Below are 21382 nucleotides of genomic sequence, written 5' to 3'. Positions count from 1 at the left end.
TAAATATGTTGGCCCTTTCTGATCTTAGGAGACTTTAATGCATACAGTGTTCTACAGGATACTAACACCACTTGCCCCAGGGGTTGGGTAGCTGAGGATCTGACACTAACTACAGACATCATATTGATGAACATTGGTCAAGTTATGCATTTTAGTGCTGCTATGGTTCATCTAGAGCCATAGACCTCTTCTTCTGCTCACCTGGCCTTGCAGACACTGCTCAGTGGGAAATGGATGAGGACATTCACGGTAGTGACCACTACCCTATCTGGATCCATCTGCGCTGTGGAGCAGATCTTGAAAGAAAGCTGCTAAGATGGCTGTTCAGATAGGGCGACTGGGTACTTTATGGGCAGTTTTTGAACAGTGTGAAGGAATCCAGTTCTTGGTGGGCCACATTACAGGAATGATCCACCACACAGCTGATGCATCCATTCTGAAGACAATGGAAACACCTCTGAGTCAGCCTGTCCCTTGGTGTAATGAGTGTTGTTCTGCAATCAGGGGAAGGAGGGTAGCTATACAAATTCAATCAGTGCCCTACAGACGTGAATCTTGCAGCCTTTCTAATGAAGTGGGCAAAGGTAAGGAGAATAATTCAGGACAGTAAGCAGAGGTCTTGGCAAGAGTTTCTGAACTCCATCAGTAGGTCCATGTCTACAAATAAATTGAGAAGCATTCAGGAGGATCTCAAGGCAGAACTCACAACATCCAATAGCAGCTGAGCGAGAGCAGGGGTGTCTCCTAACATCATTAAGAGACATTGCTCAGACAATGGCTTAATCGTACAAGACATTACAGCTGATTCTAGCAGGATCCAGCTTTCCATCATTATTGTCCAGGAGAGTGTTGGTTTTGATTTCAGTTCCACCAACATTGAGGAATACAACCAGCTTTTCTCTCTGTGGGAGTTTGATTCTGCATTGTCAATAGCTCATGATACTATGCCTAGTCATGACATGATTGGTGGTACATCATGTTGAAGCAGTTGGATCCGCAGTGGGAGGAGGTCCTCCTTCAGCCTTTTAATGAAATTTGGATGACAAGAGACCCAACTTGTGGAAAGAATCTATTTTAATCTCAATTTTAAAACCAGGGAAGGATTGAAATAACCCTAGTAGTTATTGTAGCACTAGTCATAAGCTGCATAGGAAAGACACTGGAGCATATGGTCACCCAGCACCTAGTGTGGGTTCTCGAAACCAGGTCTCCACTAATTTACTCCCAGTACAGGTGCGGGAGGTATTACTCCACACTCGATAACCTGACCCTGCTTGAAGCAGCAATTCAACAAGTTTCCTCTGTACGCAACACCTTATCAATGTCTTCTGTGCTTTTGAAAAGGCCTATAATACTACGTGGAGCCATATTTTGTTGCAGCTCTATCAGTGGACACTCCATGAGCGTCAACCCACTTTTGTACAACCCCTTCGTCTGAGGCTGGTGTTGTAGATACAAAGTTTGGAATGTCCCGTCTGACCATTTTAAGCAGGAGATGGTGTCCCTCAAAGAGTGTTCCAAGTGTCGTGACATTTGCCATTGAGATCAACCATATTATGCTGATGGTACAGCATCCTGTACTTTCTAGTGTTGCTGCCGCTGGATCATGGGGACCCGGTTCGATTCCCAGGCGAGTTGGGGATTTTCTCTGCCCGGGGACTGGGTGTTTGTGTTGTCCTCATCATTTCATCATCATCATCATCCACATCATCATCTTCATCATCATCATTTGTGACAGTGTCTGGACTGGACTGTGTAAAAAATTGGATGTGTAAAAATTGTGACTTCATACAGGCCCTGATGACCTCACAGTTGAGTGCCCCACGAATCAGACATCATCATCATCATCATCCTGTACTGTGTTCTTTATTTGTGGACTTCTCCATCTTCTGTGCATCCTCCAACCTTGCAATGGCTACTTGGCACTTCCATTATTAGTGTGTCACAGGGTGACTTGGTCATCCTTTGTTTCTGATAGTGATAAAGGCACAGTCATCTGTCCCCTTTTTAACTGGGTCTAAACTGATATTTTATCCTTGATTTTACCTAGTTATTCTGCAGTGTTTCATCTGACTTTTACTGAGGACATTTCTGATGCTCATGTTATCAGGGTGTCTTTTCAATTCTTGTGTGTGAATGCAACTTGGTTTTCCAATTTATTATTATTTTTTAATAGACTATTGTTGTGATCAGATGTATACCATTCATGAAAAGTTGCTGATGACCGACCTTCTGTTTAATGCCCTCACTCGAAAATTACTACCATCATCAGCTCCAAGTTTTTGCATAATTTTTAATGTATTTTCATTGTGTGAGCTGACTTTGCATTTTAGTGAAACTTAGAACAGATTTCAAATGCAAAATTATTTGGGTGAAGATAAGTGTTAAAGGTGGATCAAACCTGGTCATCAGATGCTTTTATAGACTCCCTGCCTCAGGAACAGTGCTAATGTAACATTTGATGGCAAACATGAAGACAATTTTGAGTAAATTTCCACATCATTTGTTATAGTATTAGGTGCAAATTTCAGCTTACCAGCTGTAGGCTTGGAAACTCTATTGACTGAGGTAGATAATAGGGACAGATAATCACATAAAATTGTTTTAAATGCCTTATCTGAAAACTACCTTGAGCATCTGATCAGAAGAGGACTTGTAAAGGCAATATATTCAGATCTGAACCTTTTGAACTGGTTAGCATAGGACAGGGAATGAGTGATGGTGAGGCTGTTGCAGCATCACTGAATATAGCTGTAAACAGAAAAGTAAGAAAAGGTGTACCTTGGGCAGGTATGTACTGAGCACTGTTGTGAGAGATGGGAAATCTGGTATCAGGCACCACAGAGGCTGAATGCCCTCTGGAGCAGACGGACCTCGATATCTGATAGAGGGTACTGTGACTGCACAGGACTTGAACAGTGAGCATGCCATCAACTTGCTATGTGAGTGTGCCAACCTATTCCATTCCACACAGCCGGTATTTAGGCAGCTGCTCAGCACACAGCCAGGCAGTTCAATGTTCATGCTTGATACCTACAGATCAATCTTTGCTGTACTGTTTATTCTCTCTGGTTGTCTTGAATTTTTCTCTCTGCTGCTCTTGATCTTTTTGTCATCATTGTGGCAACTGCTTTGCATAGTGCCTCATTGTCCCTATCCTGGTCTGTCTGTCACATTTTGTTCTCTGTACTGTTCAGTTGGGTTACTCTTCCACAGGCAGCTCCCCCCCCCCCCCTCCCCCCAGGGGGCTTGCCACTCTTTGATGGTTTCATGCTTGGCTACCATGGTGCCCCAGCCTTTGCAGCATTTTCCCCTTCTGTACTGCATGTCTATCCTCTTGCTATTCTTTTTCCCCTCCCTTGGGGAACATGTGTAGGGTGCTATTGGGAATGTTCTGCATTGTCTGTCACTTACATAAGAGTCTCATCTTTGTTTTTTGCTCCCTTTTCCCTTCTATGTTTCCATTCTTAGTAGAGTAGTGGGACATTGTGGTCCCAGTGACCTAACTATACTTGGTGATCTGAATATTAAGGCAAAATCTTCCAGTTTGTGTAATATGAGGTTAATAGATACTCTTAACTCATATAATCTCATAAATGTAGTAAATAGTGATACCAGGGTAACAAAGTCCATATCTAGCAGAATTGATTACGTTATACTATGTAAACATATTAAAGACAGTGTTAGGTGCTGGAATATGGATTTTCACTACTCTGACCACAAATGCCAGCTTGTAGAGTATGTAAACACAAGCATCCCAAAAATGACAAAAGTTATCGAAAATAAAAGAATCCTAAAAGAGGGTAACATCCTTGCCTTAAGAAATAAATTAGCTATAGAGGACTGGGATCTGGTTTGCCAGACTGAAGGATCTGAAAACAAATGGGCCAAATTCTATGATACTATGCTAAGACACTTTGACAGATGCTGCCCTGTTAAGAAAATACAAAGAGTGTTCACCCATAACCAAAGTGCAAAAACCAACAGACTGATACTTCCAGCAAATATGATATAACTCAGGCAAAACATCCAGGACCTGGATGTGTTACACAAGTCAACAAACCTGCAGGTTTTTAAGGCCAAGTACAACGAAGTCAAGAAAATCTTTAAGGAAGAGCTTTCAAATCTAAGAAAACAGACATACAGCAGTGAAATAGCTCAATCAGACAATATAGCCAAGACCTCATGAAGAATTGCAAATCAATTTCGCAAAGCCACACCAAAGCTAGAAACTGAAATTTTAATTATAAGACGTGAAGGAAACACAATTAAAGATCCTAATAAAGTCTGCAATGTTTTCAATAAATACTTTATATCTGCAGCTGTTAGTCCAATTAATAACACAGTTGTGAGTAGTGAGGTAAAGCTCTGCCCCTTTGAAGAGCCACCTTTTGAATTCAAACAAGTAAGTGAAAAAGAAATAGGCAGGATAATAAATAACCTAAAGAATAAGTTCTCATCTGGATGAGATGGTTTGAGTAGTATCGTGATTAAAAAATGTAATAAGGAATTAGTTAAAATAATCACCCACCTGGTAAACTGCAGTATCAGAGAACATACATTTCCAAATGTATTGAAATGGAGCACAGTTAAACCAGTGCATAAAAAAGGATCCAAGGAAGAGGTTTCAAATTTCAGGCCCATATCATTAATACCTGTCTTCAGTAAAGTATTTGAAGTTGTGCTGCTGACACAACTTAGTGACTATTTCTTGAAAAATAAGTTCCTAACAGAGACACAACACGGATTCCGAAAAGATCATAGTACTATCACAGCAATTACAGAATTTCTTCACAAAACGTATGGTGCCCTTGATCAAGGAATGCAAACAGCTGGCATATTTCTAGACCTTACTAAAGCCTTTGACTCGGTAAACCATGAGTTACTTTTAAGTAAACTTGAGTCATACGATGTAAATGCTGCATCCATGCAATTGCTGGCTACATATTTATTTAACCGCATGCAGTGTACAATGCTGACTTACAAAATCAATAATCAGATCATTAATTTCCAGTCCAAATATGAGACAGTCACACAAGGTGTACCCGAGGGCTCAATTTTGGGCCCTTTCCTTTTCCTAGTGTACATAAATGATATAGAGCAACCTTTCAACTCCCAATTGGTAACCTATGCAGACGATACCTCACTGTTATTTCTTGGTAAACAAAATGATGAGGTAACGTTGGTAGCCACTACTTATTTCCAAGATCAAGGTTTGAAAGTTAATATCAGTAAATCTCAGTTATTGCCATTTAAACTTACAAACTCACACCAAACCTCTATCAGTAACATAGGTGGAATTGAAGTAGTGGACACAGAAGGCTGCAGATTTCTAGGTATTCACCTAGATGAAAATCTAAGATGGGTAAACCATATCAAATTTTTATGCAATAAAATCAGCAGTTCATTACATCTAATCAGCCAGTTATCAAAAGTAGTTCCACATCAGATATTAAAAACAATTTATTATGGAACCATTTTTCCACAGATTAATTACGGGATAGAGATATGTGTGGATGGATATGTGTGTGTGTGTGTGTGCGAGTGTATACCCGTCCTTTTTTCCCCCTAAGGTAAGTCTTTCCGCTCCCGGGATTGAAATGACTCCTTACCCTCTCCCTTAAAACCCAAATCCTTTCGTCTTTCCCTCTCCTTCCCTCTTTCCTGATGAGGCAACAGTTTGTTGCAAAAGCTTGAATTTTGTGTGTATGTTTGTGTTTGTTTGTGTGTCTGTCGACCTGCCAGCACTTTCATTTGGTAAGTCACATCATCTTTGTTTTTACTAAACTTGTAAAAAAATGCTATGACGTTTGCAAAAGACACCAGTTGGTGTCTCCATGCAAAAAAATACAATAAATAAAAAAAAAATAAAAAAAAAAAATTCTCCTCTTGTTCCTCCACTTCAGAATTTGAGGTTCTTCTTTTTCTTCTTCCTCCCTGTGTGCTCCTGAAGACCAGCCTGTGCATCTCATGTGTAACGGGAACCCCAGTTGGAAGGAGCATGCCATTGGAGATGCTGGCAATCATTGGGGATTTTATCACAATGAATCAATCATCTTCCCAATCAATGTCTAAAAAATGTAAATGTAATGAGACTAATGATTCAAAGACCCTTCCTCCTGCACCACAGTTCCTTGTGGTCTCACGTACTGAAGACTGTCAGTCCTTTGCCACGGTAAATCCGTTTATTATTCAGAAAGGAGTTGATGCAATTGCCAGCCCTGAGAAATCGTGTTCTCATTTATGGAATAGCATACAACTGCTGCTCAATCACAACTGCTTGCTGCCTCGCTTCTCCGCAGCTACCCTGTTCGTGTCAGAGTCCATAGAGCTTTGTATTCTTCCCATGGTGTAATTTACACCAGGCTGCTTGGTGGTCTAACTGAGGCTGAAATCAAATCTTACCTCTCTGATCAGGGTGTAATTGCCATCCATCATGTAATGAAAAAGATAGATTCCTTCTTAGTACCCACCCCACTCTTTTTCTCACCTTTGATAGAGTGGTGCTTCCATCCAAATTCAAAGCAGGCTATGAAATTATCACAGTCTGGCTGTACATTCTGAACCGAATGCGCTGCTACCAGTGTCATTTCAACCACACTAGAATGTCTTGTCGACACCCAGACAAATGTGTAACCTGTGGTAGGGATGCACGTGAGAGCGATTGTCCGCCTCCTTCTCTCCGATGTATCAACTGCAAAGGCAGCCATGCCACCTCCTCTCAGGATTGTCCCATGTATGTTGATGAGCAGACTGTCCAAGAGATCTGGGTAAAGGAAAAAGTGCCGTGCCTTACCTTGTCACTCGCAAATTACTGGCTAGTCACAAACCCTGTGTTCTCCGGTCTGGCACCTATAGTTCTGTTCTTGTTCCCCCTTGCTCCGTGAAATACATGGCCATGCAGACATGCGACCTCCATTTCAGCACTGAGGTTGTGAAATCGCCCAATGTTAAGGTAGCATTGCCATCACCCCACCCAGCTGTGCAACAAGCTGTCAAACTCTCACCTCAAGGGGCGAAGCCACCAGCTACACAACCAGTAGGCCGGAAAGGACAGAAGGAGTACCCTGTGAAGACTTCCTCCATCCCTCCAGCCAAACAACACCCGAGTCTTCCTCTAACTGGAAAGGCTCAAAGAAGTCCACCAAAGGCAAGGAGTCTTCTCCTTTGCCAAGTCGAAGATCCTCTTCGACAGTGTCACCACATGATACCTTAGCCCGGGTGGCCTCCGTGTTGCTGGTGCACACCACCAACTATTTTCCAGCATTGGACTCCACAGACCTACCGCACAAGCAAGTTGGTGCTTCTGTGGACCCCGTGGGGCAGGATCCTCCTGCTTCTGTGCCCCTAGTAGTGACTCTTCACTGGCTGTCACTCAGCAGCCCCCGAGGTGACACCCCTGCATCTCTTTCTCATCATGACTTTCCTCCAATGGAACATTCATAGCCTTTGGTCCCACACAGAAGATTTACAGCTTCTTTTAGCATTTTTGCTACTCGGTGACTTCAATGTGCATCGTCCCCTTTGGGGTTCTCCCAGAACCTGTCAGAGAGGTGCCCTCTCGGCTGACCTTCTTAACCAACTTAACCTCTTCTGCCTTAACACTGAAGCACCCACTTTCCTTTCTGACTCCTTGCACACATATTCCCATTTGGACCTATCCTTCTGCACTGCCCTGCTTGCCCACCATATTGAGTGGTCTGCTCTCTCTGACACCTACCCAAACTATCATTTCCCATGTGCTATCCATTTTCTGACTCCTACCTCATCTGCATGCGTGCCCAGATGACGGCTTACTAAGGCTGACTGGCAGCTTTACTCCTCCCTGTTCACCTTCAAAGAACAATATTTCCCAAGTTGTGATGACCAGGTGGAATATCTCACATACTTTCCATTCCTCGTACTTCCTCTTTACCTCATCGTGTCCCAGTCCCTTGGTGGACTGAGGCATGCCACAACACAATTCACCCTCAGAGACATGCTCTCCATGTTTTTCACTGCCATCCTACAATCACAAACTGCATTCAGTATAAACAGATGTGTGCAAAGTGTTGTCACGTTCTTTGGGATAGCAAAAGAGCTAGCTGGATTTCATTCACTAGTTCTTTTAACAGTTCCACCCCTTCCTGTGTTGTGTGGGCCAACCTCTGATGGCTCTCTGGGACCAATATCCATTCCCCAATATCCGGACTGACAGTAGCAGATGATCTCATCATGGAGTCTACTGCTACCTCCAACACCTTGAGCTGCCATTTTGCGGAATTTTTGAGCTCTTCCCGCTGTCACCTTGCCTTCTTCCATCGGAAACGAATGGAGGAGGCTCGGGCGATACCCTTCTCTTCTCCAAATTGTGAGTGCTACAATGCCTCCAATAGTATGAGGGAGCTAGATCATGCTCTCAGTTCATCGTGATCCTCTGCCCCAGGGGCAGACGCCATCCACACTCAGATGTTGCAGCACCTTTCCCTTGCAGGCAAACACTTTCTCCTTAACATGTACAACCGTATCTGATTGGAGGGCACATTTCCCGGATGCTGGCGTGAAGCCACTGTCATACCCATACCTAAGCCTGGTAAGGACAAAAACCTTCCTTCTAGCTACCGCCCCATCTCTCTTATCAGCTGCGTTCATAATTGCATAGTGTGGATTTCAAGTACGGCATTCTGCAGTTGACCATCTTGTTGCTTTGTCCATCCATATCATGAATGGTTTTCTGCAGAAATCCTAGACTGTGGCCATGTTTTTCAATTAGGAGAAGCCCTACAACACCTGCTGGAGAACTCTTTACACGCAGGACTTCTGTGGCCACCTGCCCTATTTTCTTCAGGCATTTTTTTCAAGGTGCTTGTGGGTTCCACCTTGTCAGACACCTTTATCCAGGAAAATGGTGTGCCTCAGGGTTCTGTCCACTTTGCTATCGCCATTAACCCTATAATGGCCTGTCTCCTGCTGGGCATCTCCGGCTCCCTTTTTGTTGACGATTTTGCCATATGTTGCAGTTCTCCATGGACCTGTCTCAATGAGCTGCGTCTTTACTCCTGGAGCATCGACAATGGTGTTCACTTTTCCCCTGACAAAACCATCTGTATGAATTTCTGGCGGCACTAATGGTCTCTCCCACCACCTTTACATCTTGGGCCTGTTGCCCTTCTGTTTATTGAAACAATGGAATTACTGAGGCTCATGCTGGACAGGAAACATTCTTGGTCCTCCCATGTGTCTTACCTGGTGGCCTGTTATATGCAATTCCTCAATGTCCCACGTGTCCTCAATGGTACTTCCTGGGGTGCTGATCGAACCACCATTCTTCAATTGTACTGGTCCGTTGTCCATTCGAAACTCAACTATGGGTGCTTAGTTTATGCGTCTGCATGTCCATCCCTCTTACACTGTCTCAGCACTATTCTCCATCATAGCATCCATCTAGCCACGGGCGTCTTTTACACTAGCCCGGTTGAGAGTCTGTATGCTGAAGCTGCTGAACTACCACTGTCCTACTGCCATGACTTTCTCCACAGTGGGTATGCATGCTGTTTGTATGCCATCCATAGCCACCCATCCTATGTGTACTTCTTTGATGGTTCCTTTGATCACTAGTATGGGGTACTTCCCTCTTCTCTGTTACCTCCTGGAGTCTGCTTTTCCCACTTGCTACAGTGGCTTAACTTCACACTGCCTGCAACTTTCCAGGTGGGTGTGAACATTTCACCACCTTGGCTTCATGAAGTGGCCCATGTTAACCTTGGCCTTCATTCGCTTCCTAAAGACACTACTCCAGTCTTGGTCTATTGCCTTCCATTTCATGACCTTTGCAATAGTACCTTTGTATGCACTGATGGCTCTTGGACTGACCGTGGGGTTGGGTGTGCCTTCATCATTGGCACCCATGTCTTTCGATATCGACTACAGGCACACTGCTCAGTATTTACAGCCAAGCTCTTCACCCTGTATCAGGCAATGGAGTACATCCAGTGACACAGCCTTTCCAATTGTGTCCTCTGCTCAGACTCACTTAGCACCATTCAAAGTCTGTGTGTGTTGTACACCGCCCATCCCTTAGTGCAGCAGGTTGAGGAAAACTGTCATTTGCTCACTTTGGTGGAGCCAGTGTCATGATTCTGTGGGTTCCTGGTAATGTCAATCTGCCAGGAAATGAGACTGCTGATGCTGTTGCCAAGGCTGCAGTCCTCATACCTTAGCCCGCAAGTTCCTATATTCCCTCGAATGATCTCTGTGTTGCCATCTGTCAGCAGGTGGTGTCTCTTTGGCATCGCCAATGATCCTCCCTTCACGGGAATAAACTCTGGCTTACTAAGCCTCTCCCAGCAGCTTGGATGACCTCCTCTCTGCCCTCCCACCTCTTTGTACACATTGCACCCAAGTTTTAACTGTCCACCACTCCCTGATGGAATGCCCATTTTTTAACTGTTTACCTTCATGCTTGGGTTTGTCATCTGAGTTATCAGCCATTTTAGCAAATGACGTACAGGCTGTTGACCACATTTTACTTTTTATGTGTCAAAGCAATATGGTGAAGGCCATTTAATTTTTAGTTTTGTACCTCCATTTCTGTATGTTGTCGTTTTTAGACCTTTTTCCACGTGCCTGTTTTTAGCTGTCTTCTCTTATGTCAATCGGGGCTCAGATATAGTCACTTTTTAACTCTGTCTTTGTGTTCTATAGTTTTGACTTGGGCATGCATGACCCCAGTTGTTTTTTGTGTCCTAAAGCAAAACAAACCAGACCAATCTCCCAGCAGCTGACTCCCTCCGTTTGTGCATTCAACAAAGTTCACACTGATATTTGTCTACCACAGGTATAGCAGGAAGGATCTGCTATGGTTCAACAGGCATGTTAGAAATGGAAGAAAGCACTCTGTGACAACATGGGAATGGAGAATGACAGAGATAAGACTGAATACTAAACATATTTCTCCAAAACTGTTTCACTGATGAAGATCACACTGTGGTTCCCCCTTAAAATTGTTGCACAAATGTTAAAATGGCAGATATCAAAACAAATGAGCACATGGTAGAAATGCAACTTAAAGAGCTCAACACTGGAAAGGCCACTTGATCTGATGGGATACCAACACAACTCTGCATAGAGTATGTAAAAGAACTTTTTCCTCTTATAGCATCTGTCTGCAGTAGGTTCCTGGAGCAGCAAAGCATTCTTAGTGACATGGAGAAAGTCAGTTCATTCCCACTTTCAAGAATGGCCATCAAACAGTCACACAAAAGAATAGGTGCATATCTCTGATGTTGGTCTGTTGAAGAAGTCTGGAACATGTTTTAAGCTCATGATTATTTAACATTCCTGCAACCTGGAAATCTACTCTGTAGGAAACAACATGGGCTCCAAAAATAATAGTAATGTGAAATGCAGCTCACTATGTTTGTCCACAAAAGCCAGAAAGCAGTAGATATCAGTGCCCAGGTTCATGCCATGTTCCTTGAAGGCATTCAGACAAAATAAGAGTGAATGAAACATCATAGCAGCTGTGTGATTGGATTGAAAAATTTCTACCAAACGAAATACAGCATGTCATTCTCAATGGATAAAAGCCTTCAGGGGCAAAAATAACTTTTGGTGTGCAGTAAGGGAGTGTTATAGGATTGTTAGTTTCAACAATAAATGTAAGGGAGCTAGTGGATAACAGTGGAAGCTCCATGAGGCTTTCCATGGGTGATACTATTGTAAACAGAGAAGCTTCTAAACTAGAAAATTTTGCTGAACTACAAGAGGACCTGCAGAGGATTGACACTTGATGCTGGATTGGTAGTTGATCCTCAACATAAATGTAACATATTGCACTCAGATAGGCAGGAAGACACCTTAGAATAAGATTACACAATTGCAGAACAGTCACTGGAAGCAGGGCACTGGAAGCAGTCATAGTTATAAAATATCTGGGAGTATGGATACAGTGATTTAAAATGAAATACTCATATAAAACTAATAACAGATAAGTCAGTTGGCAGACTAAGGTCTCAGGAGATAACTTTCAAATCCTCGTTTGACCAATACTTGTCTATTGCTCGTCAATGTGGTTTCTGTTCTAGAAAGGACTGATAGAGAAAATAGTGAAGATTGAAAGAAGAGCTGCATGATTCATTAAAGGTTCATTTAGTAAGTGTGAAAGAATAATGGAAATGTGTGGGCCAACTCCAGTGGCAGACACTGACAGAGAGGCATTCTGCATCATGGAATAGTTTACTGTTTATTTAAAATGCTGAGAGCTTACATTCCTTGAAGAGTCAGCCACTCATATATCTCAAGAAAGACCATGAATGTAAAATTAAAGAAATCTGAGTTTGCGTGGAGGCTTGCCAATAACCGTTCTTCCAGCAAACCATTCACAACTGCTACAGGAAAGGCTGGAGTGAGACTCGTACACAATATACCCTCTGCTGCACACAGCAAAGTGGTTTCTGGGATATAAATGTAGACGTAGAAATGTCAGATGACACAAGCAATTCCTATTATTTCACAAGATCATTGTGACTGAGAATATATTAACCAGTTGATACTCTGAGAATAAGAATTAGTTATGCACCAAAATGAGATCAGCCTTCTTTCCACAACTCCAGCAGTACACCTGTGCTGTCCAACTATTCTCTATGATGTTCTTAAATGTAGACCTACCACCCTAGCCCATGACTATTGCCCATGTGGTCTTGTCAGTCCTTGCAGGGGAAATGCTGCCTGACCCTTGTTTGACATGTTCTGTATGCAGGAGGAATAAACTCAGAAACAGAAGAACATATTTTATTAATTGTGACATTTAAGGCTGCTCTCCACTTGTAACTCAAAGGTAACAAAATTGAAATTTTGGCCTTCTTGCAGAGTTGCAGTGTTTAATCAGAAAGTATACTGGGAAACCTCATTATATGATGTCAGAGAGTAGTTGAAAAGAACAACAGAAAATAAATTTAAATCTAGGAGTAAATCTGTGCATGGAAAAACACATCACATATGCAATGCAGTGCTCCTGGTGGCCCGGCAAAGAAGTGCTTGATAACAATTCACTCAGTATGGACACATGACACTGCACTGTCACTGCACAACACAGCACTCCACGTGAACATTTGGAGGTTGATGCATAGGATGCTACATCAGCCCCCTGGTGGAAGCAGAGTGTCAGTATCAAGTAGCTTCACTGGGAAGTGAACTCAGCGGCTGGAGCAGGTCATCCACATTGGAGGGGGTACCACAGAGGCTGGCGGATGCTACACTGTATGAGATGAACACATTGTGGAGTCCTGCTGGGAGGCTTGTCATCATTTCTGTGGGCCACTGGCAGTGGTGTCTCATGTGATATGTATGCTGGCTTTGCTCAGTGCAGTGAGATGGTTGTTGCCTTGCCATTCAACAGAACACCTGTTGTTTGCGCAGAGTGTTGGAGAACCTTGTATGAGCTGGAATATGAGGCTTGAAGTGCAGGTTTAATGCCCTCTGCACAGAGCTCACATGAGTACAATGCTCAAGGTCTTGGTGCATAAAAGAGTGCAGTATACCATGACACAAAGCCTGTAGAGGTCAGAGTTTGGACACATGCTGTCTTAAACACCATAAAAAGTCTGTTTGCTTTTGCATGATTGTCTTGATTGTCTGTGTCCACAAAATTACCAGGCAGGCACAATGTTTCACCATAAACTAATTCTGCTGCTGACACACTGATGCCTGACTTGAAAGTTGTCTGTGACCCAAGTATAATACCATGGGGAGTGCTGACGTCCAAGATACATCATGGCATTTTAACGCTGCCTACAGACAACAGTGCCAGCACTCAATCATCCCATTGATGGCTGGGTGGTAGCTCGTTGTCTTGTGATGGGTCTACCCACAAAATTTGGCCAGCTGTGTGGACAGGTCTGACTCAAAGTGACGCCCATGGTCAGTAGTGATATGCAGCGGGCACCTAAATCTCGCCAACCGTGTCGATGCAAAAGTGGAAGCTAATGTCTCAGCTGTGATATTTTCTACCACTGTTGTTTCAGGCCAGTGGGTGTAATGATTAATCATGGTCAACAAATACCTCTGTCCATCTGATGGGGGAAGTGGGTCAACCACATCCAAATGCACATAGGTGAAACGTGGTGGTATCTGGAAAAATCACCAATTGGGACTTATACATGTCAAGAAATTTTGCAAAGCTGGCATATGAGACAAGATCTGATCCACTTTTGGTAGTGTTTCTGCATGTCTGTCTTCACACAGCACTGAGACACCAGATGGAAGGTTGGTTGAACATCTGGATAGCACAAATTATGAGCCATGTTGAAAGCTTCCCTTCTGAACACTTGTGGCAGGAAAGGATGAGGTTGACCACATGAGACATCACAGTACAGATGTATCTTCTGGTACACCCATGAGCTGCATCTTCGGTGCTGATGCAAGGTCATTGACATACTTACGGAGCTGTCCTCTGGATGTCACTTTGTACTCACTAACTTATTCTTAAGAAAGACTTCATGATATTAGGTGATTATGGAAATTCTAGGGCAGAATTTGTGATCTCTACTTGACATGTTGTATGAACTTACCTTGTGTGATATGAGTTCAGCTATGGTAACTCCAATTTTTTCAAGAACAACACTACTTATCTTTGTTCTTGAAGGTCTTGCAGATGTCAAAATTGCATAATTGTTTCCTCCAGGCTCACAATTTCAGAGTTGCTCTTACGGATAAAATTGAATTAGTTGTCATAAATAAAAAAGTTGGCCTTATATTTTAACAGTTCACTAAATTTATTTAAGCTTCTTGCTCCACACATTTTTATCACCTTCATGCAAGTTATGACATAAGTGCTGATATTGCACAACACCATAACATTAGCACAGTTTATATAACATTTCTGATTCTTAACACACCTACTAATATTCTGTCTCATAACTTTCAGTGAGGAACATGCACACTTGCCTCAAGCAAATACAATTATTACACTTTAATTTATTCACACTGGTCACTAATAAATGTTCAATTTAGTGTTAAATACTAAATGGATGTTTGTAATCTTCATATAATATTTGTTCTTCTTTAGTATGATCAATAACCATAAAAGCATGATTTAATGTTCCTGTTCTTAACAGCGCAAGGAACTTGAAGTATGCTGTTGTTTTGATACTCTTAAAATAACCTCATCGTTTAATGTTTTCTTTTCCCTAAAGATGAATTTCCAAGTTTTACATATTATTTCAGTATTTCAAAATTCTGTATATGATGACAGTACCAGTATTTGTGTGAATCAAGTGTGCTTTAGAATTTGATTTGACATATTTGGTACTTGTATCATAATCCAACACAATAAATATGACATAAGTTAAAGTGCATTGTGAGTTGTTGGTCTTTTAAGCATTTTAATGAGCTACAAATTCACAAAAGGTAATGACTTTTTATAAATATGTAAATTTTGAAGCAAAGTGTTTCATCAGATTGTATATCAATTTGTAGTCTGTAACAGTTTAGATGGCTTTTTGGTTTATGATGCTAAATGTGGACATTAAAAAAGTAAATCGAGTATTATCCATCATGCACACACAATATGTACGTGCTAGTGCATTGTGCCCCCCCCCCACACACACAAAATGGAATGGTATTGTGCAGTTATTAGAGTCATTTCCCTAACACACATTCAGGCCAGTTCTGATATAAACTGATAAGGATTCTTAAGAAAGTAGAATATATTATACAGATAGAGTAAGTGCATTTGAACACTTGTTGCTTCACCTTTGGCATTCTGGAAATGCCTGCCACTCAATGGTCAGAGGAAAGAGGAAGAATAAAGGGAGGGGGGGGGGGGGGGGGGTGGTTGTAAGGCAAAATTTGGCAGCCCAAATCAGCAGCATGTGTGAAATGTTCTGAGCAGAATGAGTTGGGTCATTGTTGTCTTGACAGTTTCCCATAACCTCATCACAAGATTTTAGTAGTATGCTTCAGTGCCAGATTCCCCCTTATAAGCATAATTTGTTAGCATCATATCATGGCAATCCCAGATAACACTCAGTGGCACCTTACATGATGATGGTTGGACCCACACATTTTTTTGGTGATGGTGAAGTGACATGTTTCCACTACTTACATAGCTCCTTTGTCCTGAGATTGTAATGATAAACACAACACCCATACATGGTTATTAGGTGGCTAAGGAAGTCAACTGGATTGACTTGATATAGCTTCAATATTTCTGCCGCCACCTTGGCTTTTTGGTGTGGACAATTGTTGACCCCAGTTGGTGGAAATCTTGTCATATTCAGAATGTCATTCCAGATGTTGAAAACTAATTAATGACCAATCTTTACTTTTCCCACTATTATCCAGATTGTGATATGTCAATCTTTGACCACCAAGGGCCTCCACTTCTCTTGTGGTTCCTGGTTCTTCAAAGTGGGGTGGTCTGCCTCTTTGTTCTTCATCATTCAGACATGTTTGACCACACTGGAAGCATCTGCATAACCTAATCACAGTATCATATGATGCTGATTGTTGCTGTACACTTCCATCAACTCAGCACAGACTGTTGCAGCATTGTTCTCTTTCAAATGAAAGAAAGAAATTAGTGCACGAAACTCCATTCTGTCAATAGGTTGAGCCATTTTGTTTTGACTCCTCAAGCAACATGCTACAATAATGTGGCACAGGGATTTCATTGTGTACCAGGACTGCAGTCATGTACCTACAAACAAACAAAAAGTTATTTATGTAATATTATTTTTATGTGGTGATAATTAAAACTTTATGGTTACCTCTCATATATATATTATGCCAATGGCCTTGCTGGAGTGGTAACACTGGTTCCCATAAGATCACCAAAGCTAAGCGCTCTAGGGTTTGGCTAGCCTTTGGATGAGTGACCATCCAGGTCTATCTAGTGCTGTTGGCGAGCAGGTTCCACTCAGCCCTTGTGAGGCCAGTTGAGGAGCTACCTGATTCAGAAGTAGTGGCTCCTGATCATCAAAACTGACAGCTGACGGAAGAGCAGCTGCTGACCACATGCCCCTACACATCTGCATCCAGTGACACCTATCGCTGAGGATGAAATGGTGGTCAGTCGGTACTGTTGGGCCTTCTGAAGCATGATAAGACAATGTTGAAATATGTTATGTAAAATGATACAACTTCTTAACTCTCATCTGGATTGGTCCCTACTTTGTACCATTACCTTCTGGGAAACTTAATACCTACTATCTGCAGTAAAGTACTCTTCAGTAAACACTTAAAGAAGTGTCAATTGCACTTGATTTATAAACATAGCTTATCATGAAAAGTTCCTCATTTTTATTTTTCAATGCACTGATTATGGACATGTCCCTAAAATAGGATTTTCCTGCCTATGTTATCTGTTCTCATTTATAAATACAATATTTCTGTTCCAGATTGCTTACAGGGAACTGAAACCTCATCCCACCAGTGATCTTGAAAGGCGGAGAGATCAAAAAAAGAAACATAAAGTCTCGTAACCTCTGCCAGTGGTGTTTGACACAAGGTGCACAGCAGTGGTACATATGTCAAAAGCATTATGTGAATCCTGAGGGGTGAATCATTCATTCACTCCATACACTGAAGAACCTTGTGTATGCCTGTGAGGTTAAAATTACCATCATGCATATTCTGAGAGTATACTTCAGTCATTCTGATTCCCTTATGTAAGACTCTGTGTGCATATAACTGTGATGAGACTGACTTATTATCCTTAAAACCTCATAGCCTTTTTTATTTATGGACTGTTCACGTTTTTTACTATTAACATTCCTACTTTAATACTTCCAGTTTCATTAAAAATAACTCTAATTCCATGTATGTTTGTAGTGACTGGTCTCTGTTTCTGATTGTGGTCTAGCTCTGTGTGTGTGTGTGTGTGTGTGTGTGTGTGTGTGTGTGTGTGTGTGTGTGTGTGAGAGAGAGAGAGAGAGAGAGAGAGAGAGGTACAAGTTTTGGAAACTTACTTTTAGTAAAAAAGAGAACAGAGAAGAAAGAGAATGCAATGATATGAGCATAGTGTTAGGACTTTCATATTCCAGCTTTGTAAAGGGTCTCAAAAAATTTTAATATGTGGCCTAATAAATTTTTTAAGCACTCATATTCAGATCCTTAAATAATACTGTTTATGTTAAGAGGTAATTTGAATTGTTATTACATAAGCACAATATTAAAAATCTATCTTTTACTCTGAGATTTGCCCACATTGAAATGCTTTTACAACTGCACAAAAGTGTGTCTAAGCCAAAGTAAGTGCCATGCAGTGCAGTTCATATATGCAGTGCTTCTATATATATGTCATTGTCTTCCTGAATTCTGTTACTGCAAGGATACAGAATTGAAAATTCTTTTTATGAAAAGAAATATTGATCTGCACAAATGCTATTCTTCCTTGCCAGACAATTTGTGTAAAGAATTCGTCTTCATTTTTCTGTTTTTGTTTTCCATCACTGTGTTACACAAATTTTAAAAGAACAAATAGTGCTTTAAATGTTCCTTCTGAGTTTTAATAAAGCTGTGACTCACAGTGCTTTTTGTATGAACTTGTTTTTGTCTACAGAATTTTAAAATAATAATAAATGTTACATATAATGAACAATATGAGTACAGTATAAAATATGACAGTTAATTCAGATGGAACACCAAGCTAAAAGAGAAGATAACTTGTATAAACAAATAAAATATTATGAATATGAGAGCAGCAGTATAATTATATTGTCAAGTGATTTGTGACTGCATCACTGCATTAGAAAATATTTGCTTCTAAAATATTCACATCATGTGTACCTTAAATAGATATTACCAGAGCAGTGCAGCCAAGCACCTGTTTCTAAATAAAACACTAAAAAAATGTTTCTTGTTGTGACAGAGTCTCATGTGTGAAGGCTTGGCATAAAATACTGTCAAATGGAGTAGCTTACAACAAGCGAAATATTTAAATGTATTTTGTTACAGTCTATAAAGTTTAGCATTTTCATCAAGTAACTGCTTTTGAAAAAATGTGGAACATCTTCAGATCTATTACAGATAAATAAGAGGCATGGTAATTAACTTCATATACTGTGTATAATTTTATCTTTGTAACAACTCGTTTTAGAAGTACTGATTTTGTCATCTTGGTGTCTATTACATAGACAGTGACACCTCTGAATTTCTTCTTAATGTGTCTCTCTCCACTCCTCTATAAATCCAGCTACACCTATTCTGTGTATCTTATGGCCACTTGAGTGCTGTGCACATTACCTGCAAATGGTTGGTTGCTCTGCTGTTGGCTTCAGCAAATACACTGTTTTACTTCATCAAATGTGTGTAATACAAAATCTTAAACATGGCTGCAAATTAGCAACTGTGTAAATCTTAAGAATCTGGAAAAACTCAGCCAACCAGTTACAAAACAAAGGTTTATTAGCCCTTGACCCAAGTTTCGATATTTCTAAAGATATCTTCTGCAGAAGGAGTGGGCCTTGTTACATAACATGATGGTACATTAAAACAGCTGAAGCTGAGTGGCTCTTACCATATATAAAATTGACAAATTACCCCAAGCCGTAACTTTAGATAGCAGCCAGTTTACATTTAGTATACTCCAGAATGAATGCTCACTGGCAAATGTCCACAGGTAGAGGCTCTTGAAAACATAAAATTATAACAGGAGACACAGGATAAAATGTTTGTCTGTGGTAAGTATACATCATGCTAGAGACAGAGCCTCTGGGATTTCCTGGTGAAGAGCCTCTGGGATTTCCTGGTGAGCATTCATTCTGAAGTACAGTAAATGTAATCTGGCTGCTATCTAAAGCCATGGCTTGGGATAATTCTTGTTCTTGTCAATTTCATATATGATAAGCGACACTTGGCTTCAGCTATTCTAATATACCATCATGTGATGTAACAAGGCCCACTCCTTCTGAAGAAGATATTTTTAGAAATATCAAAACCTACATCAAAAGATAATAAGGGCTAGCCGGCCGGAGTGGCCGTGCGGTTCCAGACGCTACAGTCTGGAGCCAAGCGACCGCTACGGTCGCAGGTTCGAATCCTGCCTGGGGCATGGATGTGTGTAATGTTCTTAGGTTAGTTAGGTTTAATTAGTTCTAAGTTCTAGGTGACTGATGACCCCAGAAGTTGAATTACATAGTGCTCAGAGCCATTTGAGCCAATAAGGGCTAATAAACCCTTGTGCTGCAACTGGTTGGCTGATTTTTTTCAACCTCTTCATGTGTGTATTAGATTGGTTAGAGACCATCACACTTAGTGAGACTTTTACCTTTAACAGATCTGAAGAACTTGAGTACATCTACAATAAAGGATGACACTGTAAAAGAAGTGTAACATTAGACTGTAACAAAAAATATTTCAGTTACTGATGTTCTGAATTTCATTCTTCAATATTGTATTATTTTTCGCTATATAAAAAACAGAAATCAATTGTACCCTGTCTTTTATCATATATTGTGGTTAAGTTCAATATCTGCCAACTTTATGTGCTATTATTTAAATCTTTTATGAACATGCAAACTCAAAACACAATTTTGTTATCTCCCTTATTAGCATAAAAGTAAGATTTACTCAAATTAATTCATCTTTTTTTAAGTTTAATGTAGCTAAAGAAGTCAATTATGCATTGGAAAAAGGTCCCTCATAATTCTGCTGTAATAGATGGGAGTATCCATTTTTGCTTTCATGGATATGCTCATTATCTCCATGCTGAAATAAAATAACTGCTGAAATTATTTTCTCAATTGTGTTATACTGGTACTAATTGGGGTGGGTGGGGGAAGGGAGAATGCATAAATAGGACTAGATGGTGGAGCTAAAAGTTGTGTTCAAATTGTAACAAGTAAGGAACAACTTCAAAGACACCACAGTGTGAGAGTGGTATTACTATAATTTATGATGTCAAATAATCCAGTTGTAATGCATTGATGCTATTACATATGCACTGTTCACAAATGTTTTACCTACTTACTATTCTGAGCATAAGTATGTCATACATTCATTACATTCCTTATGACAATATTTATTTTTTTATTTGTTACTCTTTATTATAGTTAAAAAATCTAGTCTCTCTGTTAATGTAAATATGGAGCTAAAATTGTTGTGTTAATGGTGAAAATTGCTGGAATGTGTGAATAAAGTTTATCTTTTACATTACACATATTTTAATTTACAAAATTTTAGTTGCACAGTACATTTTGAAAATAATAGTGTTTGACAGACTTTTTCCTGTGTAGTCTGAGGTACATGATGTTTATCATAGAAAAACCTCTCTTTCTGAAGTTGACCACCTAGTGGTGGAACACACTGCTGAGCACAATGTGCTAGAGTTCAATTACGCTTCACAATTCATGCCATCTGGATTCTTCCCTGTAGCAACAGCTTTTCTGAATATGTAGATGAG

At 40.7% G+C, this 21382-nt stretch overlaps 1 protein-coding gene across 1 annotated transcript in view; it reads left to right on the top strand.

The window, feature by feature from the left end:
- LOC124798508 (multiple C2 and transmembrane domain-containing protein-like) overlaps positions 1–21097 on the top strand; it is a 322076-nt gene extending 300979 nt beyond the window's left edge. Inside the window, 1 exon segment of the mRNA XM_047261947.1 lies at positions 17379–21097. Coding sequence (XP_047117903.1) covers positions 17379–17462 — 84 coding nt within the window. The 3' untranslated portion in view covers positions 17463–21097.
- The last annotated feature ends 285 nt before the right edge of the window (positions 21098–21382 follow it).

The sequence above is a fragment of the Schistocerca piceifrons genome, chromosome 5, assembly GCF_021461385.2.
Source record: "Schistocerca piceifrons isolate TAMUIC-IGC-003096 chromosome 5, iqSchPice1.1, whole genome shotgun sequence".
Classification (NCBI taxonomy): domain Eukaryota; kingdom Metazoa; phylum Arthropoda; class Insecta; order Orthoptera; family Acrididae; genus Schistocerca; species Schistocerca piceifrons.
The sequence above is the reverse complement of the archived record's forward strand: the minus strand, read 5'-3'. Positions and strand labels throughout refer to the sequence as shown.